Here is a 27,130-nt window from a genome sequence, read left to right on the forward strand (position 1 = left end):
TCTACAGTAAACTAATTTCAACAAGAATGCCAAAACCCTCCTACAGGGAAAGAACAGTCTTTTCAACAAATGGTGCTGGATAGCCACATGCAGCTAAATGAGGTAAGATCCCTTCCTCACATCATACACTCAAAAGGGATCAAGGACCTAAACGTGAAAGCTAGAACTATAAAACTCTTAGAAGAAAACAAAGGATAAACCTCCATGACCTTGGATTTGCCTAAGGATTCTTAGATATGACGCCAAAAGTATCAGCAACAAAAGAAAAAATAGATAAACTAGATTTCCTCAAAACTAAAAATTTTTGTGCTTCAAATGACACCATCAAGAATGTGCAAAGACAATACATAGAACGAGGGAAAATATTTGCAAGTCACATATTTGATTTGTATCAGGGCCTTATACCCAGAAATAAAAAGAAATCTTACAACTCAATAATAATTTTTTTAAAACTCAATTTAAAAAAATGGGTATAAGATGTGAATAGATAGTTCTCCAAGGACAATATACAAATGGCCAATAAGCACATGAAATGATCCTTAACATCATTAGTCATTAGGGAAATGCAAATCAAAACCACAATGAGCTACCACTTCACACTCACTAAAATGACTAGAATCAAAAAGTGAAATAGTAATTAAGTGTTGGAAAAAATCTGTGGAGACAGCCTCAGCTGACATCTGGATTGTAGCCTGATGAGGCCCTGAGGAAGAGAATCTTAGCTAAATTTTGCCCAGACATCTGAGTTACAGAAACTGTGTGGTAATAAATGAGTTGCTTTAAGCTAAAAAAAAAAAAAAATCTGTGGAGAATTTTGAACCCCCACACACTGCTAGTGGAAATGTGCAGCCACTTTGGAAAACAGTCTGGTAGTTCCTCAAATGATTAAACATAGCGTAACCACATGAACCAGGAAATCTACTCTTAGGTATATAAACCTAAGAGAAATGGAAACATATATCCACACAAAAGTTGTACATGAAGTTTATAGTAACATTCATAATAGCCAAAAGGCAGAAACAACCTGATGTCCATCAATGGATAAATAGATTTAACAAAATGTAGTACACCCATACATTGGAATATTATTGAACTATAAGAAGAAATGAAATACTGATTCACGCTACAATATGGATGAACCTTCAAACCATTATGCTGAGTGAAAGAAGCTAGTCTCAAGGGCCCACGTATTATATGATTCCACTTATATGAAATGTTCTGAATGGGAAATCTATAGAGGTAAAAAGTAAATTAATGTTTGCTTAGGCCTTGGAGTGGGAAATAGGGGGTTGATAGCTAAAGGGCACAAGGTTTTTTGTGAGGTGATGAAAATGTTCTAAAAATGACTGTGGTGGTGTTTGTACATATCATCTGTGAATAGAACAAAAAAATCATTCAATTATACAGATTAAATGTGTGAATTGTTTGGTTTGTGAATTATATTTCAATAAAACTGTTTACAACATATAATGAGACACTAACTCCCAGGTGCTAGTCCTGCCCTTCCACAAACTTGAAAGGGGGTGCCTCTAGATTTGGCACCCTCGGTTCTTTGCCTTGCTTTACTCTAATCCCAGGTGTGCTCTGCATCCTTCCCCCTTTACATAAAGATAACTGCTTTTTATTAGTTGTTGTTACATCCCCTTGCCTCAGCAGAGGTTTTATGTAAAAGGGCTAAAAGTAGAAGTTGCTTGCAAGACAGTACTCACTTCCTTTCCTCTTTTTTCTTTTTTTTTAAAGTATAGAGTTCATCAAGCTTATGACAAATATCTTGGTGAGCAACAAGAAAATACTTCTCTTTTCAGAGCAATCACACAGCAGAATGATAGATTTCCTCAACATTTACATTCTTAAAATAAGAGGGTGATGCGAGGGAGGCCCTGAGCTCTTCTTGGTGGCAGCACTTTAAGGAACTGGCTAGATTTTAGAGGGGATGACCATGTGGTAAACCTAGACAGAGGCTTTGGGGTTCATAGCCTCAACCAAATTTCCTGGCCATAGCTTATAAATCGTATGCAAGGAGAAAGCTGTCAGACTTCCAGAGACCACTAGAACCCTGGAAAAGACCTTGGCAGAAACCTTGAGGAACCAGAGCTATTGCCTCTTTCTGTTTCCCCAGTATCCTATAAAGCCTGTGTGGAGAGGGGAGCCCCTGATATTGATGAATATTTTATTTCTTGGTACCCAATCCTGATGTACTGATTTAATCTCTGGGGCAGTGTCCAGGAGAGCTTTGAGTCTCTTAATTAGATTTTTTAAAACAATATAGAAACAGCTATTTCTAATACACTTGAGGTTTTGCTTTTAAATATTTTTATTTGGAAATGCTTTCAAATGAAGTTGCAAAAATTAAAATAAGACAAAGAATATCCATCTATCCTTTACCCAGATTCACCTATTGTTAAAATTTTCCATTTGTTTTATTATTTGCTGTTTCTATAACTATGTGTTTGTATGTATAGTTATATATTTAAGTGTATGTATATATACACAGCATTTTTCTGAACCATTTGAGAATAAGATATATATATATGTATGTATATATGCTAAAATATTAGATATATGTATTAGAACCAAGAGCAATGTTATCTTTCACAACCACAGTTAGAGTGCCAGATTTAGCAAATAAAAATACAAGACACCCTGGGCAAATTCCAACAGAAATTAAAGCTTCTGAGCTTTCCTTGACTAGTAGAACTATTATACTCCCTCTTCTGGACAGACTTAAAAACTGTTCTTGGATTTGATGAATTCTGGGTCTCCTTGGCTACCCTTCAATTCCTAAATCATAAGCTGAAGACACCGGGCCAGGTTTCTGAAAACCAGTTTGTAACTGTCATGATCTTGCTGATAAAAATGAGGGCTGATCGACTCTGGTATTCAATTAACACTTGTATTTCTCCTATCTTTTATACTTGCCCTATATAATTCCATCTCTTGAAAAGTTCTGTTATTTAGTAGTGTTTCTCAGAATTGAATAAGAATTGTCTTACAAAAACCACTGCTTATCAAATTTCACATGCATATAAATCATCATTGGGTCTTGTTAAAATGTAGATTCTGATTCAGAATCTAAGAAATTTTGCATTTCTTAGTAAGTTCCCAGAGGACACCAATACACTGGTCCTATCGCACTTTGAGGAGCAAGATTATGGCCTCCTATGTCACCATCAATAGATATGTGTCAAATCCCAATCCCAATGTACTGATTTAATCCCTGGGGCAGAGTCCAGGAATATATACTTTGAACAAACTCCTAAGGAGATTTGAGAACCAATGGTCTATGGTTTTAAAATGCCCTCTTGCTCCTCAATGCCCAATGCTGGTTCTTCCTGCAGCTTGCTGTTTTTAATGACAACCTCAGACTCTGAATTCTTTAAGTTATCTGCAGCAAGCATTTGCTGTTTATCATGAGCAACCATTTCTTGCATAGATCCCGACTCCCTGACAGTTTTTATTTTTTGAAATGAATAATTGTTATATGCTTTCTTGTAGCCTCAGCTCCTGGCATAATGCTTGGCATAGAGTAAATGTTCAATTAATGTTTCTCATGGACAATAACAGTGATGGTGAACAATGAATTTTTCTCCAGGACACATAATTGTTTTCCAAGCCTTATGTGATTAAAAGAACCTGCTGACTCCATTAAAAGAAACACCCAACTACTTAGCAAAAGCAGCTTTAACTACAAACTACAGCATGTAATTTTTCAGGACTTGGCAGTACGATCCTTTTGCACCTTGGTAGTTTGGATTTTATTATGGCAAATGGCACTTTGAAGGAAAGAAAGTAATACTTTGAATTTATTTTCTTTTATCTGTGAACCTCAAAGCACTCTAAAGCCATTTATTAGGTTACTGTAGCCATGGTGTGAATATTATTACACCCTTCTTGTAAAAAAAAAAAAAAAAAGCTGACTAGGGAAAGAGTTGTAAGATACTGGTCAAAATCAGTCATTGTAAGGAAACCAAACCAGGAAACTCAGGAGCAAATGAGTGACAGGTAAGCACTTCTCAGCATCTCCCAGACCTCAAGTGACTTGAAAGGTGAACATTACATACAAGAGAGGAAGCCAAAATTAAAAGAAATTTAAAATTATCTCAATAATCTTTCTTCTTCCTCTGTGTTCCTGTCGCCATTGCTCTTTGTACCTTTTATGGAGCTTATACATTGTTACCTGTGGTTAAATACTGGCCCATCTTTCCTCCTTCACAACTTCCTATCTATTTTTCCGTCATCTTGTTCTATCTCCTAGTGCACTGTAGCAGCAGAGCGAAAAGAACTGCCAGCTGAGATGTGAAACCGGGTTAGAACCGATTCCATCACTTACGAACTTCGCCTCTGAAAAAGTCAGTTCACTCTCAGAGAGGCAGTTTCCTCTTTGTGTGTAAAATGGGGATGGATCACGCCTACCTACCTCACAGGAGGGCTGAAGAAATAGAAACGCGATTCGTATACTGTAAAGCACTAAGTGGATACAAGTTGTCACCTTACTGTATCAGTCCTTGTTTAGTTTAAGCCCAGGACCACAAGACGCTGAGTAACTAACAGGTACAGGGCGTGTTCCTAGGGAACAGCCTTAACACAGCTCTTTTTCCTTGGAGGAAAAGGAGGGTGCGGAGCTACTGGGAGTCGTAGTCCTTGCGGCGGTCTCCGCAGACCTCGGGGAAAGAAAAGAACTACAGCTCCCGTAAGGCTGTGCGGGACAGCCCCGCGCACCCTCCCGCCAGGCGCGTGCCCGAAGGCGAAACTGGAGGGCGACTTGCGCGCGCGCTGCGAGCGCTGAAGTGGGGAGCTTGTGGTGGGGTGCTCGAGAAAAGGAGACGCTTGGGAGTGTGTGGGGATTGTAACAAGGACGAAAACGTGATAAAAGGCAAATTTAAAAAAATAAAAAGAGCCGTACCCCATTCTTTCCCCACCCTGGCAGAGCCTAACACCCGCAACCGCAGAGACGTCGGGAACGCTCTTCGCCTCGCGCTTCACGCCCTAAGGGGCTTAAGTCAGCAGAGGCGGGAAGGGGCGGGGCCAGGGCCTTGGGGGCGGGGCCTAAGGTGATCAAGGCGGAGGCGGCGGCGTCCACAGCCAAGACCCAGACATCTGGGACTGTTGTTGTTCTCTCGCGGTGGGACCGCCTCAGTGTATTCCCCCAGAAAGGAACCAGGAGCGGGTCTGGTGGGGTGCGGGCGACCGCATATCCCCGTTCTCCTGCTTCCGGCGCCACATCCTGCAGTTGGTCTCTGATGCCCTTCAGTGAGGAAGGGGCGTCGGGACCCTGGTGAGAGCACCACAGGCCCTCCCAAATCGGTGTCTTCGTCGGCCCCCTGGCTCGCACAGCCCAGTCTGGCTGCCATGGCTGAAAACGCAGAAGGGGACTTGAACTCCAACCTGCTCCACGCCCCCTACCACACCGGGGACCCTCAGCTAGATACGGCCATCGGGCAGTGGCTCCGTTGGGATAAGGTGGGTACCTGGTCAGCCCAGCATCCATCCCCTCCCGCGTGTCCTCCCACACACAGTCCGCCCTTTCCTATCCCCACCCGGTGCTCGGCAGGCTGCAGAGGAGATGGTTCAGGCCACGGGGCGGGAGCCATCGTAGCCGGGCGTTGCCCCCTACCTATGCCTGGGCTGCCTCTCCGGGACCGTCTGAGATGAGCAGGGACCCCTGTAGTCGCTTTCTTTCGCAGTGCGCGAAATTGCAACCTCCCTCCTCCCACCCTCCCTTCACATGCATGTCATCTCTCTCAAAAAAAAAATAATAACAATAATAATAATGTCATCATCATTGTAAATTATACCCGTCATAGCGCTATTTCCTTTCCCCTTTCTTTTCCTTTGACTTCCTTCTCTGCAAAGCTGAAAGTGGTTTTTGGCATCCTTCTTGTACGTTTCTGACCGCTATCCGCTTTAGTTCTGGTCTGGTGTGTTTCCACCTTCTGTCGCTAGGTATTCGCTGGGCTTTTATCACTCCCTGATATTCTCTAGTTTCACCTTTTGTTCTTGAGAAAGGTAAGGATTCCCTTACCTCTTTTTTTTTCCTTGATGGGAATTATTTCCTGGACGTATCCTGTTAAAAAAATAATAATCATGTTTTCCAGGTTTCACATGATGCTCTTGATACAGCGTTGTTTTTGCTTTACCCATTCCTCCTCTATTCCCCCCACCTCCTCCAAGTTTTGCGGTGATTTCATCTTGTGCAGGCATATGGGATGGATCTGTGAGAGCTAGAATTAAAATGTAGCTGGAGGCCCCTGGTGGTTCCAACGGAGGAAGATGATCCAAGCTTTTGCTTTGTTAAATGCATTTGTTAAAGTTAAAGTTGAGAAGGCAACATTTAAAAAATGGAATGAATAATACTGAATTAAAGAATAAGCATGGTAGTATAAGAAATCATGTACAATTTCCTAAAGGATTAGCTTTTTGAAAAAGTTTTATTTTCACTTTGTTCAGTCCTTCATGCATTCAGCACAAAGTATTTATTGAGCACTGTGTAATGTTCCTGGGCCTATTAGGCTCAAGGAACACTAGTGGTGAGAAAGACAGAAAGGGTTCCTGCCTTCAGCAAGCCTGCGTGAGCAGATAGGGAAGAGCAACAAACAAGCACCAATGAGTTAGTTAGTATTACTTGGTCATATGCATCTTGCACATCCTAATTCTTACTCTGGAGTCTAAACCAGTGTTGCTCAAAAAACCTTGAAGTGCTTGCAGATCACCTCAGGATCTTAACATGCAGGTTCTGGCTTAGAGGCCCTGGGGTGGGGCCTGAGAGTCTGAATGAGCTCCCAGGTGATATCAGTGCTGCTGTATCGAAGTGGACCACACTTTGAGTAGCCAGACTCTAGAGTGTTCTGATTGACATACCAGAGAACTAACTCTCTTATTGTAGGATTTGGTGATATATATATATATATGTATATGTATATGTATATGTATATGTATATGTATATGTATATGTATATGTATATGTATATGATATGTGTATATATATTTTTTAATCAAGTGTGCAAAATCTGTGATATCCCATTAACACTATGGTGCTCAAAGTGCAAATAACTTTAAAGCCAGTTTGCCAATATTTATTAAATGCCTGCTATGAATATAGTTCCTTGCTGTGGAAGGATACAAAAGAAGTGAAGATTCAAAGATTGCTCTTCTGCTTTTAGTCCTTTAGGGAGGAGGAAACCTAATAGAAATGAAAGAGTTAAGGCATAGCATCCTGTAAAATGATATATAATACAAACTGACTATATAAATATCTTCAGCAGGGAAAATTAACAAAATTACAAATGAATGTTTTCCTTATATGTTTAACATAGTTAATTGTTTTTGTTTAAAGCCATCTGCTATCATTGGTATTGTCAGTAAATGAATGTGGTTGTACTTACATCTCCCTAAAGTGAAAGGAAGATTTATGAAATTCAAAGACACTTGCAGAATTCCAACACAATTTAATTTACTAGTAACTATAATGTATGTCAAAGCCTTTAGCCCGTCAACATTAGGAGTTTAGTTTTCATTGCCATGAATGAGATCTTTTGTTCTCTTTAGGTGCTAGTTTTGACTATATTTTTCTTAATAAGTCTCTTGATTTTTTTTTTTTAAAGACTGATTGTCTCTGTTGTGCCTAGATATTGTTGAGATATACTGAAATATAAAAAGACTATAAAATGCATGTAAACATAAAAAGATAATGCTAGAGTAGCATTGGTGGCAATTAAATGGTTTATAGACAGTTCTTTTAGGAGTTCAAAAGTAAGAGTGACTTGTGGACTGGATGGTCAAGGAAAACTCTATAAATAAAGATAGGATACATAGAAGAAGAATGAAAACAGCCTTCGTTGAAAGTGGAAGAGAAATTCTTGATTTATATTTAAAGTGCCCTCTGTATACAAGGCATTGGCTGAAAAACCTGTGGGAGATACAAAGATGAAATAGATATAGATCATATCTTTAAAGAACATAGGATGGAAGATAAAAGTTCACAAACATAATACATAGAACAAGTAATAAGTGTCATTAACAGAAGAATAGATTTAAATAATTATAATAATTATTTAATAAAAATAATAAATGATTACTTAATCCCTCTCTCAATGGGAGAAAATATTTTTAATTGGTAAATAAAGGTGTATCTACTGTGGCTTGATAGTGTAGGTAAGCTAGGCTATGTCCCAGGGCACTGAAATGGAGAGTGCAGAAATGTAAAATAAGGGATCAGACTTAACAGCATTTATTACATTACACGTTGGCAGCATGTGTAGGCTTTTAGCATAGAGCAACTGAGTTTAATACGTGATTAGTACCTAGTTAGTGAAAAGAAGGCACCTATCAAATGCCACTGATTCTTAATGACTCTAGTGAGATGTTAATACATAATAAGTGATAAATTGATCCGAGGGCAATTTGCTACTTGCCTGAGTCACCAAAATTGCTAGTTTTAGCCTTGGTGGTGTGATGTACTTTGAAAAGTCTTCATGAGAAAGTGTTACTTGTGCCGAACTTGAAGAATGAGTTAAAATTTTGATTTACCAACATGGAGAGGAGGACTGTTCTAAGCAGAGACTGAATCTTTATGTGTGTATTTAGAACATTTGTTTTTGGTATAGCTTAGAGAGAAATTGTTGGAAAGGCATGTAGAGACCATGTCATAGAAAGGCTTTACAGTTGACCCTTAAATAACATCAGTTCAAACTGTGTGGATACTCTTATATGTGGATATTTTTCAATAAATACGTACAGTACTATTAATATATTTTCTCTTAATGATTTTCTTAACATTTTCTTTCCTGTAGCTTACTTTGTTGTAAGAATACAGTATATCATACATATAACAGACAAAATATGTGGTAATCAATTGTTTATGCTAGTATCAGTAAGGCTTCTGGTCAACAGTAGGCTATTAACAGTTAAGTTTTGGGGGAGTCAAAAGTTATACATGGATTTTCGACTGGGGGGAATTGGGAGAGGGGTGAGTGTCCCTAACACCTGTGTCCAAGTCAATTGTATAGTATGTTTTTAGTGGCCTTTAATAAATAAAGGTATGTGTGTTAAAAAGAAACTAGTGCAACAAGACAGGGTGTTTATTGGGGCAGTTTATTGGGGTATCCCGTGTACTTTCTATGGTGGGCATTCTGTTGGTAAATTTACTGCAGTCCAAGATCTGACCGTTGGTTTCTATGCCTTCAGACTAATTTGTTATTCTGTCTTGTCTCAGGATGGACTCACCCTACTTAAGGTCAAGAAACTGATACTGAATTCAGAATGCTATTTTATTAATTTATGGTACAGATATAGTAGTGGATTTGTCTCTATCAGGGCATTTACTAGATGCACCATAAGAGTAGTCAAAGAATTGGAAGGTTTTTAGTGATAAATTCCAATCACAAGTCAGGTGTATGGCATAAATGTTTAACAGTATCCGCCTGTAATAAGTGAATGAACGCCTCCATCGGTAGGGTGGGACTCTCCTACTGCTAGAACCGAACAAGTACGTGGCCAAGATGTTCTTCTTCCAGGCAGTGCACAGATGACAATTCTGCAGTGTCATTTGTGACCCTTCTGTGCTCTAGGGCTGACTAAGGCTTCCTCTTTCTGTTGACGTTTTCATACATTCTATCAAATTGCAGCAAGTCTTGCTGGCCTAGAAGCCAGGTTTTGTTTAACATGACAACTATCTCCTGTTTCTGATCTACGGTATGTTTTAACTTTTGAAAGCAAACTTATGTCCAAGATATTAAGAACAGGCCACGTTTGAGTGGGAGTGAGACCAGCCACAGGGCAGAGCTGCTCAGCCAGCTGTAGCAGCCACAGCTGTATACTGGTACTGACCACAATGTGGAGGCAGAAATAGGCCGTGACATTTAGAGAAACGGTGAGTAGAACATTCTAGTCTTAGAAAGTGAGTCTATGTGGAGAAAGAGTAGAATGTGAAGTTAAAGCTAGATTAGGTTAGGTTAGGGTTATGAAATGCCTGATAATAGAAATAAGCGACTTCAATCGAAGCCAGTGGTTTTCAGACATCTCGTAGTGAAGTTTTTTCAATCACAACATAGCCCAGGTAAAAAAGTGGCGAATGAATTCTCTTTTAAATCATTATTGTATGATGGAAAATACACCCATGAAGCACCTCTCCAAAGGTAATCTAGTCCAGTTTCATTGTGGAGAGACCCAAAGAATTTGTGGAAATTATCCAGTTGTGGCGGAGCCTGGACCAGAGCTTGGATCTGCCATCTAGTTCAATCCAGTTTTTACAAAACAGTTTATATTACATTGTTTTGTTCACATTTTTCTAATACTTTACTTAATTTGGCATTTAATCAGTGAAGAGTACAGAGTACATATGGCTTTATTAATTTGGGGAAATATTTGTACTTATTACTTGAATTTTAGTGTTTCAAACTTTGTGAAATGTTCTAAATCTCATTTGATATTCACAGCAACCTGTGCGGTAGGCAGGCTGGGTAGTAGTTATCCTCATTTTTACAAGGAAAGAAACTGAGTTTCAGAAAAGGAAAATGACGGGCTCAAGGACATAGGGCTTTTAAGTGGTAGAGTTGGAACTAGAACCCAGGTCATTTGGCCTTTACTCTGATTTTCTCATCACTGTACTAGACTCTATAATCTGAATACTTAGGTAGTAAATATTAGTGACATCAGAAACCAAGTTTCAAGGGCCTCATTAAAACCATTTGATAGGCTTTTCTAAAAGCTGGAGTGGGATGTAATATTCAGCAGAATAAATAAATTATTGGGAAATTTTTTTAAAGAGCTGAATTTGCTGCTCAACAATTGCTTTAGTCTCCTTGGCAACAACATTCTCCTTCTGTCCATGAAATTTAGTACATATGACTGAGGGTTTGGATTTATTTTCTTTTTAAGAAAAAAAGGAAAGTTGCGTATAGACCAGGTCATAGAAAGGCTTTACATTTGACCCTTGAACTACATGGGTTTGAACTGTGTTGGATTCACTTATGCGTGGATATCCATGACTTTTTTCTTTTTATTTCCAAATTTCTTACATTTTTTCCTCAGTTTTTACCATTTTATTTTTCATTTATTTCAAATGAATTGCATGCTTATGATAAAAATAGTACAAAAGGGATTGTAATGGAAAGCAATGTTTGGCTCTTCTCATTCTCAATTTACTCTTTAGAAGCCATTTTTAACTTTTTAGTTATTCTCATCAAAACACTAAATAATATGCTATTACCACTATTCTTTGATTTATTTCAGATATCATCTGCAAATATGTGCTGTGAAAAATGGAAGCTCGCTCACACTATTCTCTACCCCTCCTACATTTCATTATACTATTAGTTTTCGTTATTCTTTTGAAAGTTTACATAATGAAATTAGTGCTGACAAAGTCTGCAGAACAATAAGCCCAGCTCACAACAAAGAGATCCCAACTGGCTGTTCTATTTAGGAGGAGATTGGCAGAAACATATCTATTATATACAAAAACAGAGAAAACCCATACCAACTTTCTAGAAAAATCTGTGGATATCAGGAACTAACCAAGGATCAAGTTATGTAATGAAAACAAGTATTATGTGCTTAATTAATTGTTTTTACTATTTTGTATGGAGGTACTGTTTTTCAGAAATATTTATTTCCCCAAAGTAGAAGGTTGATTAGTAATTAATGCAGATTTTACTAAAGGAGTAATTTTTCATTAGTGAGTTAGTCTCTGCTTTATTGCTAATTAGTGCTGAGGCTGCTGCCCTCTGGTGTTGGGAGTTAATGGAAACAATGATTAAATGCTGGTGGGAAAAATGAACAGTAATGTGTATACAATCCTGCTTGGGATCTTTTATGCCAAATAATTTAGTGAATACTGTATCTTACCAAACAAAACTATGGAAATGGCCATATTTAATGCCCGAAAGGATATGAAAATTATAATGTAAATGAAAAGTACTATGCTTCTCAGATACAAAGGCATTTAACTTTCAGCTAACCAGAACCTCCTTAGAAAATCTCTTCAATACATTCAGTATAAGTAGTGGTTTTATTTTGTGGTTTCTGCTGCAGAATTTTCTCATGTCAGTGTCCCTCTGATATATTTCATTATTTATGCAAGTAAAAATTAGAAAAATACCTAAATGCCCACCAATAAGGGAGAGAATACATAAACTGGAATACTCTGCAGCAGTTGAAAAGAATAACATAAAATCTACATGTATTGAAAGGACCTCCAAGATATATGCGTATTCAGTGAAATAACTTCTAGAGCATCATGTACAATTTAATACCATATATATAATAAATATATGTAATATGTATATATATATAATAAAAAGAAATAAAGCAAAACTGCATTTCTATAAGTATGTAGATAGATGTACATAAAGTTCTGGAAGGATACATTACAAACAAGACTAGTTTCCCCAAAGTGCAGGGGTCTGGGAATGAAGGTAATAGTCAAAGCTTTATCTATATTATTTGTATGTTTTTAAAACAGGGTAACTGTCATTTGTAATTAATAATTAAAAATAAAATTTAAAATATAAACTAAGGACAACTAAGTGGGCAACTGTCTGCGGCTGGTTTTTAAGAGCAATGGGAGTTCAAAGTCAGGAAGATCTGTAAAAAGTAGAATTTGATCTGGACTTTGAAGGATGCGTAGGATAGGAATAGATGATGGGTAGAGAGGCAGAAAACTTAAGGTGGGGGAAATAAAGTAATAAAATGGAAAATGAACGGATCAGGGAATTGAAACTGAACAATGCATGCAAGAACAATGAAGAGATTTTCTTTAAACTCAAGTATATAGCATATGTTTTAGACTGCTGTGGTGGTTAAGAATAGAGCAAAGAAAACTAGTGTTTTTTGAGTGATCCATATGTCAGACATGGTACTAGATGGTTTCATGTAAAATGTCTCTTTTAATCTTCCCAAGGTTTGTTTGAGATAGTTATTACCATTTTTTTTTACCTATACACAAGCTCAGGCTCAGAGAAATAGAGACAGTACTTGAATTCAAAAAGGTTTGGAACTTCTCTGCCCTTTGGGATCTGATCCCATCCTGCCTAACCTTTACATTTGATGTCACCAGAATTGGACTCTACTGTTGGTTCCTGGATGATTAATCTGGCGGCAGTATGTAATTAGGATGTGATGGGTTTAGATTTGTGGAAGGTAGCCTGGAGACTCTTCTAGAAATATGGATGTCAAAGCTGTACGTTAGGATGCCTATAGAGCCTTCTAGGAAAGTTAAAGAAGAGGTAATGAGACTTATTAACAAATTGATTTCTCTCATTTTGAAAACACAGAGAATAAGCTTCTCATTTTGTTACATCATAACATTTTGCTAAATTTGAATCAGATCTTTTAAAAGAAATATGCAAATTACAGATTTAGTTTAAATTCCCATATTTACTTCCCTGATCCCATTCTCCTCCTTTCCCCAAAGTAACCATGGCATATATCTAGGAATAGTAGGGTTTTGTCTAAATTTTCTGTTTTGTTAAAAAATTGTTTTGCTTTTCACTTATCAAATAAAGATAGCCCTGGAAGTTAAACAGCTCCTTTTTTAAAAACAAAAATCACTCAGTCAAAACTATTTCAGTACCTGAAATCACTCAAACAAAATTGAAGTATTACGTTTCTTATAATATATAAATACTTAGTATATAACTTTTGAAAATGTGAATACTATTAACTTATCTCTACATGGTACACTATAAGATTTTCAGAAGCTATAGTTCCTTAACAGAATGAAAGCCAACAGTAAAATAACAGCTAATGCAGACTGATGTTCTCTAAGTAGAAATGTCATACTTTACAAAAATAAGATCCATTTGTGATTTCTGTAAAATTAAATTCGTACTTACATAAAATAAATGACTTAAATATTTTCTCCCCCAAATGTCAAGGAATTTTTACATAATTACAAAGAAAAACTTAACAGTAAGAGAGTTGACATTATACTACAATACAACTCACACCAACAGGTATTTAGTACTTTGGTAATTTGCATGTGTTAAAAAAACCCCGAAAAAAACCAAAAACCCTGCTTCATAAATCCACTGAGAATTCAAGCATCTTTCAAGTATTGAGAGTTTTTGATTCTTTTGTGTTTAAACAGGTCGTTAACTTGGTCAACCTAGATTGCAAACTCTGTTTCTTGAGAGGCTGAATCTCAATTTATTCTTTTATTCTTAGCTGGAGTCTGTCCCACACATACACAGTACAAGAGTCAGCCAGAGATTTGGGCAGAGTTTACGTGCAGAACGTGGGGATCTCCCTCTCTACTCTCTGCTTTTTGGACATACACTCCAGTGGCTGTGGTTGTCCTGAACTCAGTGCTCTGGTTCTGCAGGCCACAAGGACCGTGGGATTTTCATTGGTGCTTTAGCCACTGCACGTGGCTCTCACGATTACCTGCCCTCAAATTAAAAGCCATAAAAATGGGAAACTCCCTGTGCTGGGTCCTTCTCCCAAGTGTTAACTCCCTTGTAGAATTAAGCCTGCATTTGTTCACTCTCCATCCAGTACCTTCAGGTCTTTGTGGATTTTGGTTTTGTTTTCTTTGTTTTTCTATTTTGTCTAGAGTTTATAGTTGCTATCTGTGGGAAGGTCAGATATTGTTGCAGTGTACTTGACCATATAGGAAACAGATGGTATATGTTTTTTTGTGTCATTTACAATTATTTCTTTTTCTGTTTGTTGGTATAGAGAAATGCAATTGACATCTTAATATTGACCATGTATCAAACAACCCTACTATATTCTAACATTAATTCTAAAAATTATTTACTCTTACGGATTTTTTTATGTGCTCAATCATTTCATCTGCAAATATGTGAGCTTTGTTTCTTCTTTTTCAGTTCTTGTACTTTTTGTCTCTTTTTCTTGCTTTATAGCTTTGGCTAGGACTATAGGTTTTTCTTTTCTCCTTCTTATTGCTAGCCATTATCAGATTCAGGAAGTTCCTTCCTCTTCCTTGTGTGCTAAAAGTTAAAAATGTATACAATTGATCCTTGAACAATATGGGTGTAAACTGTGTAGGTCTACTTATATGTGGATTTTTCAAAACATATGCAGTTGGCACTTTGTATCCCGAGGGTTCACATCCGTGGTTGGGAATCCATGAATGTGGAAGCCAACTGTATGCCTTGTTCTACCTCATACGATATAGAGGACTTAAGCATCCACAGATTTTGGTATCCGCGGGGGTCCTGGAATCGATCTCCCACAAGTACTATGGGACTGGTTTTAGAGGAGTCAAAATTGATATGCCGATTTTTGACAGCATGGGGTTCAGTGTCCCAAACCCCTGCCTAGTTCAAGGGTCAAATGTATACTTTTACACATATGTATCCAAGGTTGAATTCCCTAGAAGCAGAGATTAGGATTCTTGTGCAAATGATTTATAAAAGGAGTGCTCTCAGGAGAAACCTGTAAGGGAGTGAGAGAATCAGGAAAGGGAAAGGAAAGAACAATGCAACGATACAGTACTTTCAGGTGAAGTTTAATCTCAGCTTGATTCTGTGCTTCTCGGGAGTGTTAATGGCACAACAGTTACAACCTGCACCAAACAGTCATTGGCTGTTGACCATTGGAGAAGGTGTGTGTAACCCCTAGGTATTCTGCACAAGCTGGCTCTGATTATCCCAGGACAGTTCTCCAGAGAAGAGCTGTATGTGTGAACTCAAAGCAGTAGTACCTATAGCAGCTGGAGATGGACACGGCCCATCTAGTTAAAGGGATCTCTGGCGGCAGGGGTTTTAACAGGATCTTTACACACACACACACACACACACACACACACACACTGAGCTTATATATATAACTTGTTTACCAATAAATGTTTATCAGGCACCTTCTCTACATCTGTTGAGATTGTCACATGATTTTTCTTTTTTAACCTGTCAATGTTATAGATAACCTTGATTGATTTTCAAATATCATGCCAACCTTGTGTTCTGGTATAAATCCAACTTTGTCATGATATATTATTCTTTTATATATTGCTGGATTGATTTGATACTATTTTATTTAAGATTTTTGCACCTGTGTTTGTTAGTGAGTCTTATGATTTTTCTTTCTAATTGTGTCTTTGTTTGGTGGTTATATCAAGGTTAAGCTAGACAGGTAAAAAAAGTTGATGAGTGTACCTCTCTTTATCTTCTCTGGAAGAGTTCTAATAAGATTTTAGTTATTTCTTTCTTAAATATGCTTTGGAACTTGTCATTAAAACCAACCGAGGGTGGGGGTGGCCAGTGAGCTCAATTGGTTAGAGCGCGGTGCTCTTAACAAGATTGCCAGTTTGATCCCCACATGGGCCACTGTCAGCTGCGCCTTCCACAACTAGATTGAAACAACTACTTGACTTAGAGCTGATGGGTCCTGGAAAAACACACTTAAATAAATAAAAGTTAAAAAAAAAACAACTGAGGCTGGAGCTTTCTTTGTGGGAAAGTTTTCTGATTCATTTTCTTTCAAGTTTATAATTCTAATCAGGTTTTATGTTTTTTCATGAAGAAAATTGTTTTCCCATACCTATCTAGTTTCCCGGACTATAATGGAAATACTATTATTAGTTTTTTGTATAAATTCCACAGATATTTAACCTCTCCCCCTACTATCATTAATACCTTGTTTGCCCGAAAATAAGACCTAACTGGACAATCAGCTCTAGTGCATCTTTTGGAGCAAAAATGAATATAAGACCGTGTCTTATATTATATTATACTATATTACTATTTTTGCTTCAAAACATTCATTAGAGCTGATTGTCCGGCTAGGTCTTAGTTTTAGGGAAACACGGTAGTATACTATCCTGCCAGTGTCCTGCCCTTTGCTCTTTTTCCCACTTAAAATATTTTTATCAGTATATATATATATATATATATATATATATGACTGCTCCATTCTTTATAACAGCTGGATGTTATTCATTGAATTGATATGCCAAACTAATTGATCAATCTCTTATTCATAGGCATTTATAGTGTTGTTGTTTTTTTGTCTATTACAATCAAGGAATTGCTTCTGGTGCATATATATTCAGAGCTGTGTGTAAGTATCTCTATGGGATCAATTTGTAGACATGGAATTATTGAGTCAGATTATCAGATTATGTGCATTTAAAATTTTGATAAGGGCGGATGGGTGGCTCAGTTGGTTAGAGCACGAGCTCTGGGCAACAGGGCTATGGGTTCGATTCCCACATGGGCCAGTGAGCTGTGCCCTCTGCAACTAGAATGAAGTCAATGAGCTGCCGCTGAGCTCCCGGGTGGCCAGATGGCTCAGTTGGTTGGAGAGCGGGCTGTCAGCCACAGGGTTGCTGGTTTGACTCTCACAGGGATGGTGGGCTACGCCTCCTGCAAGTAACAACAACGACTGGACCTGGAGCTGAGCTGAGCCCTAAGATTGAGCTGCGCCCTAAGATCCACAACTAAGATTGAAAGGACAACAACTTGACTTGGATGAAGCTGATGAGTCCTGGGAAAAACACACCACTGTTCCACAATAAAATAATAAAACAAAATTTTGATAGATATTGCCAAATTGCCCTCCAGAGAGGGTGTGCCAGTTTATTCTTCTACCAGCAATGTATAAAAGTTCCTACTCTCCCACATTCTGGACTCCACAGTGTAGAATCAAATGTTTTTCTTTGCCAATGTGAAAGTGAAAATTATATTTTATTTTAGTTTTAATTTCCATTTTTCTTACAAAGAGGCTGAGTATATTTTCATATATTTAAAAGATACCTGTATTTCCTTTTTTTTTTTTAACTGTCTTCATATATTTTGCCCATTTTTTTTTTTTAAGTCATTGATCTTTTATTTACAGTTAAAGAAATAAACCTTTGGTTTATTTGTCACATGTTACAAATGTTTTTTCTTCAGGTTGTCTTTTGGATTTATTTATGTAATTTTTATCATGTAGAACATAACTATAATTTTATCGACAGCATAATATTTGGTAGATCTATTCTACTTAACCATTTCCTGTTTGTTGGACAGCTTAAAGTGTTTCTGATCTTTAAAAACTATTTTAAATAATGCTGAGAGCATCATTTTACATATAGGTAGCTTTTATTTCTTTTGGATTATTTATGTATTATTAGCATGGGTAAAGATGACATGCACATGAGAGATATTTAATTTTTGAGAAATGCAGTCAGACCATAATTGTAGTATGATTTCAGAAGAATATGAAAATTGGGCCTTATTGAAAAAACAAACAAACAAAAAAACCATGTTATTGTTTCCTGTGTTGGTAGTTTTCATGCTGATGGGCAGGGTTCTCCGATTGGTAGTATTTTCACCACTCCAAAACATATTAAACATGAGCCATGAATCTTTGTTAAAAATTAAATTAAATATAGGTTTGTAGAGTCTCAGTTGACAGGGACTTAAATATCATCCTGTTTAAGCTCCTTCTCAAAATAAAAATATGTCTGTAGTAACCCTAATAGGTAACTTATACCAGAACATTCCTGGTACAATGGAGTCTTGTCTTACTTGGGAAATAGATTCTAAAGTCAATAAATAATTAAAATCTCATGAAGTGAAAAGTTACCCTTGGAAACCTTGGCAATTTAAAAAATACGTGATTTAAAGTATTTAACCTTAAACAATAATATATGGTCATACATAATCTATATATTAATTCACCATATATGATAGAGCACCTGCACAAAATACAATTTTTAATACTGCTTTGGGAGGTAGGACTCAGTACATATTGTTGAATATGTGTTAGTTAAATGTACATAAAGCTGTACCATGTAGTGCAATATTATATGGGAAAAAGACTTCCGGTTCTAGTAATGACAGATAAAGTGATTTGGACAGCTTTCCTCCAACAGCTAGAAAAAATAGACAGAATATAGATTTAAAAATCTATTTGAAGATATTGAAGACTCAACTAGTTAGCTAAGAATTTCCAGTTCAAGATCTGGAAGAAGAGGGAAATTCCAAGCCACAATCCTGAAGAAGACAGAAATTTAGAGAACTGAATTTAGCCTTTAAGTGCTACTTTTGCTCTGGGCATGTTTCTGATCCAGGATAAAAGCCCAAGAGGTTTAGCAGTCTTTTTGTTAGCTTTGCTGGGATAGAGGGACAAATATTGAAATTTAGGGCCTACTATGTGTGGGGACTCTGAAAACACTTCCACTTTAGATTTGGGACTCCAAAGGGCTACCCTATGAGTATTGGTGCACTCAAAATAAACATCACTCACACAGACCACATCCCATCTTTGAGTCATTTGGAGCCTAAAAAGTGGGTAAAGGTGAACCTGGCTTACGAGTGTCTTCAGGTGCTTGGGGTAAGCAAAAAAAACTTCCCTGAGGGAGGTACCTTCACCCCAGGCTTCAAATTATTCCTATATTCAGTACAGAGTCAAATATAACCAGACACACAAGGAAGCAAGTCAACAGAACAAGAACCTGAAGAACCAACAGATAATAGAAACTGTGGGGACTCCTAATACTGCAGTTATCAAATGCAGACTTTAAAATAACTTGCTTACCAAGTTCAAGAAGATAAAAGAGAAGACGAAAAATTGGACAGAGAAATGAAAATGACACGAAAATAGCATTGTGGGTTTTTAAAAATAAAAATTATGAATCTGAAAAATTGCAATAACCAAAATCAAGAATTCAAAAAGAATTTAAGAAAGAATTAGTAAACTAGAAGACAGGTCAGTGGAAAACAGTCAGGATGAAGGATGGAATGCCAAAAGGATGAGAAGGAAAATAAAAGAGAAAATATAAGACATAAGATAATACAGTGAAAAGTTCTAACATACACTTAATTGAAATTTCTTAAGGAGAAGAAAGAGAGAATGAGCCAGGAGGAATATTTGAAGAGATAATGGCTTTGAAATTTCCTAAACTGATGAATGACATCAATCCACAGATTAAGAGTTTGGGATTAATTTGTATTCTCTAAACTTTTCTCCCTGATTACATAAGTCATTCTTCCATATAAGTAAATAAAAGAGTAAAGAGGTTAATCACCATTAATGAAGGACAGTTTGTTTCTTTTTTGTTTTATTTTTCTATATGTATATATGTATTCATCTTACAGATTTGGAATTTTACTGCACATATGGTATATATATTTCTAAGTGTTTTGCCATTAAAATTCTAAAGTAATTTTGAAGATACTATTCTAATGCATTATTTTTTTATTAGTTTCAGGTGTACAAAACAATGTAATAGTTAGACATTTTCACCCTTCACAAAGTGATAACCAATATACTACCCCTCTGACATCATATATAGCTGTTACAATTCCATTGACAGCATATTCCCTATGCTGTGCTCCAAATCCCTTGATGATTTTATATATATATATATATATATATATATATATATATATATATATATATATATATATATATATATATATCAGGTGTATAGTGCAGTGGTCAGGCATCTACACAGTCTATGAAGTGGTCTCCATAATAAGTCCATTGCCCATCTGGCAACCTACGTAATCTTTACAACATTATTGATTATATTCCCCAAATTGTATTTCATATTCCCTTGGCTACATTGTGACTTCAATGTCACTAATCATTAGAGAAATGCAAATAAAAACTACAGTGAGGTACCACCACACTCCGGTAGGAATGGCTATCATCAATAAGTCAACAAACAACAAATGCTGGAGAAAAGGGAACTCTTGTGCACTGTTGGTGGGATTGCAGATTGGTGCAGCCACTATGGAAAACAGTATGGAGGTATCTCAAAAATCTGAAAATGGAACTACTTTATGACCCAGCAATTCCACTCCTGGGTATCTATCCAAAGAAATCCAAAACACTAATTACAAAAAATATATACACCTTTAATGCATTATTATATCATACTTTTTATTTAACCAGTTTTCTATTGGACATATAGTTTGCTTATAATTATAAATAAATTATATATCTGCATGATTAAATTTTAACATTCATCCATGATTATTTCTTTGGAATAAATTTCTAGAAGTAGAATTGTGGGATCACAGGTTATTTAATATTTAAGATATTATAACATTGGCAAATTGTCATCTGAGAAATTGTATCAAATTATACTCCATCTGTGGCAAAATATATTTTTCAAAGATGGCTACATACATACATAATTTTTTATATCAGGCATTTATTATCTTTTGTATCATATACATATATGTATATACATACATACATATGTGTGTGTATGTATATACATATATCTCATTCCACCCCACATGTTATAACTTTGGCACACCCCAGTTGAAAGGTAGGATCTATGTTTTCTCCTGGAACCTGGGCAGACCTTTGTACCTGCCCCAGGAAATACAGTTCAGTGGAAGTGAAGCTTCCTGGCTTCCAAGGCTAGGTCATAAAAGGTAATATGGATTCCATATGGCTTGCTTGCTCTTGGGACACTTGCCCTTGGAACCCAACATTGTGAGGAAGCCAAGCCACATAGAGTGACCGCCATGGTTATTTCAGTTGACAGCACCATCTAGGCCCCAGCTGTCAACATCACAAGCCTTCAAATGATAACAACCCTCAATCTTCAAGTCTTCACGCGGAGACGCCAGACATTGTAGGACAGTGACAAGCCATCCCAGCAGTGCCCTTTCTAAATTCCTGACCCACAGAAACTGTGAGATAATATATTGTTATTGATTTAAGCCACTAAGTTTGGAGTGGTTTGTTACCTCTGCCATAGTAATTAATATACCTTCTCTTCCCAGCGTTGGGCTTAATAATTTTAAAAACTTAATAAAATTTTGGGGTAAAAAATAGTATCTTATTTTAATTTTCATTTCCTTGGTTACTAAGAAGAGGTTATCCAGTAGGGAAGTTATTAGTTGGCTTGCTGGCTATAAATATCATTGCAAACTCAATAAGTTTAGTACTGACCTCATTATCTCTCTACCCCCAACTTGTTTCTCACCCCCCACCCTCCACCCTCCAATTCCTACTCACTTTTCAGATCAGATATTACTTCTTCTTCCAGTTAGCTTTCCCTGACTGTGCTCTCCACCCTTCCCACCATTCTGGGTTAGAGCTGTATCCTGTGTGCTCCCATCGCACCCAGACCTTACTCCTATTCTAATACTTCTCATATTCTATGTGGTAATTGCCCTTTTACTTATCTTTATGCCTCATTAGATCTTGAGCTCGGTGAGAGCAGAAGCAGTGTCTCCTTGTTCCCTATAATGTTTCCTGTGCTTAATAAATAGATATTTTCAATTAATTCAACAAACAATTGTGCGCCTGAGTGGCAGGCTCTGTTCTCACTACTGGAGATACAGTAATAATGAAAACAAAGTAACATTTTTGAGTGATTGCATAAAGTGTATATTTGTGACTTAATTTAGCCTCAAAGAAAAGCATGAAATTATTTGTCCATAGGCCTTTATCTTTAAAAAAATGTATCCATTTAATTAGGAAATTCATTTCAGTTATATTCGATTGCATAATTTAAACTTATTCTAATATTTCCTTTCTCTAATACTTACTTTTCCTGAACGAATACGGCTACTTTGTCACTATTACTGACTGTAATCAATGGGCCCGTATTAAGCATCTTCTGTGTACAAGGTATAGATTAGGTACTGTGAAGGATACAAAGAGATTTAGAAAATGGTCTGTCCTATCAACTGAAGGTACCCCTATTATAGGAGTAATCGGTTACTGTTTTTAAGGGTATTTCCACTATCCTCTGTTAACTTTTTTCTAATACAGTGGTCCCACCTTATCTGTGGGGAATACGTTCCAAGACCCATAGTGGATGCCTGAAACCTCGGATAGGACCGTATAGACTATGTTTTTCCTATACATACATACCTATGATAACATTTAATTTATAAATTAGGCACAGTAAGAGATTAACAATAATAACTAATAATAAAATAGAACTATTGTAATAATAAAATAAGGGTTACTTGAAGTGTAGTCTTTCAAGTCTTTTATGTAAACCAATTTATGCCAGTTTCTACAAATTTTTAAAGATGAAAAAATTAAATTTAGAATTAGACAAAGATCCTTTAAATGGGAAAAAATTATTGGTTTAACAAGAGTATATTTTGGACTCAATAAGGAAGCATCTGGTTCTGAAAACATTTTCTGCTTCGGATCTGGCTGACTCAGAAGTAAATATCAGTTATGTTCACCCTTCAGATTTTCAGATTGCAGTTCCTATTTTAACTTCTGTTTAGAAACAAACTTAAAAATTTTTTCTCTGTAGTTATATAAAACTGGTATTTACTGTTTAGACACCAGTCTCTGTAACATTTTAAAATGTTATTTACAGTTTTGCAGTTTTAGATATATTTGAGTTACTTAAAAAGTCATTTTTGTATAGTATTGCCCCCTCTTTAGATGTATAACAATATTAGGATTTGGGATTCTTAATATATATTATATTATTTTAAATCACTTCTAATCTTGTAAACAATGAGATTCATATTTTAGATGATTTTTAAGCTTGTAGGTTTAATACTGGAATATTAATACACTAGATTCAAGTTGTATAAGAATTAGTAAAATACTAGGTTTATAAGAGAAATAGGAAAGAAAATTTACAGTTGAATTCCTCATTGACAAACTTCATTTGTTTATATCATGATGATTCATTAATTTTTTAATATACTTTTATACTCATTTATATTTATTACACATAAATAATATAGAAGCTCCCTAATTATGAACAGAATAGATTCAGGAAAGCTTAGGTGAGTCCAAAATGATCCTTCATAAGTGAATGCTAACATTTTCATTTGATAGCAGGCAGAGTTGATAACACTGGTCTGTGGGTAGCTTTCTTTACATCTATGAAAGTTTGTAAGACATGAAGTTTGTTAGAAGAAACATTTCTACATATTTAAAATGTTGTGCTTTTTTTGTAAATCAATTCTTTCATGTTTTTTTTGAATTTGGATTATATTGGGCCTACAATATGGAAAAACAAAACAAAACTCCACAGAGTTTTATGTAAGAAGACACACTCTTTTCTTCATTTCAGCCACATAAAGTTGCAGCAATCCATAGGATTAGAACCTAAAGGAAAATGTTTGTTTTACAGGTAAAATTTGAAAATAATGCATGGCTTTAATTCTGTATTCTTTAGCTTACTGATTTCATACTAAACAATCAGCTTTATTCCTGATGAAGTACAGAAAATGTTAGTAGCCACTAAAACCTCTCTGTTTTCTGCAGGATTACTTTTCTAGGGATACTAAATTATTAGGACTCTAAAATATGGCAGTTAAAAGCAAATTGAGTTCAGATTGAATGAATTTACTTTCTAAATAACTAATGTTCTTCATATATTACATCAATAAGTATATTTTCAAAAAGTATGTAAATCAAGTAACTTTCCTACTGACTGACATTATAATTTCAAAGGTGCTTTTTTTTACAGTTGGCATCAGTTAAACAATTTTCTTTTTTTGCTGATTAGACTTCTACCTTCAAGTAATGAATGAATTGTAAATAAGAGCACATTTAGAAAGCAAACAATTTGTATTTGAGAAAGCTCCAATAGATGTCTTATAGATTCAGCTCTTATTAATGGCTTTCTGTAGGTGGGGAAAAGAGTGGTTTGTGAGGTAAAAAGTGTTCATATAGACATACAAGTAAGTGGGTTTTCTCAGCCATCATGGATATACAACTAGTTTTTACCATAAAATAAGTAGTAATATGTACAAAATCTCCAAACAGTACCAAGGCTGTGCAATAAAAACTCTACCTCAGACGTCGCCCCTAATTTCCTCATCAGAGTTATATCACTATTTTTAGTCTCTTATGTTTGCATGGAGTATTTCTGGAATGATATATAAGTATACAGATACCTTTTTTTGTACAAATTAAAACACTATATATACTCTTCTGCTTTTCTTTTCATTTAGTATATCTGAGTTCTATGTGAAAATCGTGTTTAAAAAATAATTTGTAGTTCTTTAGACTCTTCATATAGTTTATAAAAGCTAGTTATTTAAGATTTTAACAAAATACAACCGTAATTTCATCATCTGAATGAAAAATATATGATAATCATGGCTACATAGATATCCATTTAGCTATATTTTTAAACTTTGTAACATCAACAGCTAATTTAATGTCTAGTTATGAAATAGTGGAGAAATCTGAGTTTAAAGTAGATTGCAAATGCCTGTCACAGTAATCACTTAATTCCTTTTAAATTTTTTATTTTTGACATTCAATATTAGTTTCAGGTGTGCAACATAGTGATTAGACATTTATATAACTTATGAAGCGATCATCCCGTTAAATCTAGTACCCACCTGACACCATACATAATTATTACAATATAATTGACTATATTCCCTGTGTTGTACTTTATCATTTAGTTCTTTTTACCATAGAAATTTGCTTACATCTAATGCAGAATGATTCTTTATCCATTTTTATTTTTCTCTAATTTACAGACTTTTTCAGAACCAGGAATTAGGTTAGTATTGGTTATAGTGTTTATAACAGGGAATGGAATTTTTAGACCCTACTCCACTAGCTGTGCAGTTAAACATTAAGAAGTATACTCAGAAACCTAGTAGCACTCATGTCTGGTGTATCATTTTTATATTTATATAGGTATAATGAAAGGAATGTTGTTTTGCTCTGTATTAGAAGCATTATTAATTTACCCTTCATAATTATTTTGTTTGTAGTGAGATGGTTCAGTCTTCAGAGCCAGACCAACCTGTATTCAAACAAATCCTGCTTAGACCTCCCGTGTTACTAGGCTCAGTGTTACTAGGCTCCCTCTCTGCATCTTAAATTCTTCGTCAATACAATGGTAATAATATTACCAGTAAGATGCTGCAATGAATATTTTGTATCAATAAATCCTTTTGTTCATGTGAAGGTGTTGCTGTGGCCAGAGAAATCTGTGGGCCAAAAGGCCCGTGCAGTTTAAATTTTGATAGTTGCTGCAAAATCACTTGAAAAAGACTATCCCAGTTCAGTGCTGTTACAGTGTATTACAGTGCCGTGTACTCTCCATAGTACTGAAGTTTTTCAGTCTTTTCAATTTTTGTCATTCTTATGCTCGTTTGTAAACAATAACGCTCTCCAAGTCTCTGGCTTCTGTATCAAATCTGGTGGTATCTTAGACATTGGAATAATATGATCATAGCCCAGATAATCTTATTGTTCAGATTTTTCTCTTAGTAGCGATTCATATTTATTTTTAAGTTTATTGGGGTGACAATTGTTAGTAAAATTACATAGATTTCAGGTGTACAATTCTGTATTACATCATCTATAAATCCCATTGTGTGTTCACCACCCAGAGTCAGTTCTCCTTCCATCACCATATATTTGGCGATTCATGTTTTTATGTAGCTTATGTATTTGTTAGTGTGTGCCATTTATAAAATGGAGAGTCCTTGAGTCTAGGTATATATATATATATGTGTGTGTGTGTGTATATATATATATGTGTATATATATATATATATACACATATATATATTTAAACATCCATCTATTTTAAACAGATTATAATTTCAGTTAATCATAATTCCATGGCTTCTCATTAGTTTGTGGCATGCGCTCTGGTTACTTTAATTTCAACTATAACCAGAAACCCTTTGTTTAAATTATATATAATTTTTTTTCTTTACAAGTACAATATGCTCTAATATTTAGTACCTTTCAGGTACCTTGGTTTATAATTCTCAATATTCATTATCAAGGTATGGACTATAGATCTAGAAGATCTAAGCAGGTATTACGGTTCACCTTATTTTCTTAATATTTGATTCTTTCTCCTAGAAAGAAAATACTGGGAAAATCCATTTAAGTTTTGTTCTTATCATTGCATTACTATTTGAAACTTGCTACTTTTTTGTGAAGCACTGTTTTTAACCATAGGCATCCTTGACATTTATGAAAATAAGTTAAAGTATGGGCTAATGAAATAGATAACGTTAAAATATACGTAGATGTCGGCATCCCCTGCCTCACAAGGCTTGCTTTGACTGAATTTTCATTCTCATTCTTAACCAAGGCCACATTTAACACTTAAGACCTTTTTATGGTCAACTCTTACTACAGATAAATTGAATGGTTTTCTGTGAGTTTAAAGAGTAGGCTTATCTGGTCAGTTTGAATTGCAGAGGTTTAGTATTTTAGTTGGTAGACACGTTTTGATGACATTTAT

At 35.8% G+C, this 27,130-nt stretch overlaps 1 protein-coding gene across 1 annotated transcript in view; it reads left to right on the top strand.

Annotated features, from left to right (window-relative positions):
- The first annotated feature begins 5,047 nt into the window (after positions 1-5,047).
- Positions 5,048-27,130, top strand: part of PGM2L1 (phosphoglucomutase 2 like 1) — a 48,002-nt gene continuing 25,919 nt past the window's right edge. Inside the window, exon 1 of the mRNA XM_019744395.3 lies at positions 5,048-5,460. Coding sequence (XP_019599954.2) covers positions 5,350-5,460 — 111 coding nt within the window. The 5' untranslated portion in view covers positions 5,048-5,349. The remainder of the gene's footprint in view (positions 5,461-27,130) is intronic.

This window comes from Rhinolophus sinicus, chromosome 14 (genome assembly GCF_057876585.1).
Source record: "Rhinolophus sinicus isolate RSI-liver-muscle chromosome 14, RSI-T2T, whole genome shotgun sequence".
NCBI lineage: Eukaryota > Metazoa > Chordata > Mammalia > Chiroptera > Rhinolophidae > Rhinolophus > Rhinolophus sinicus.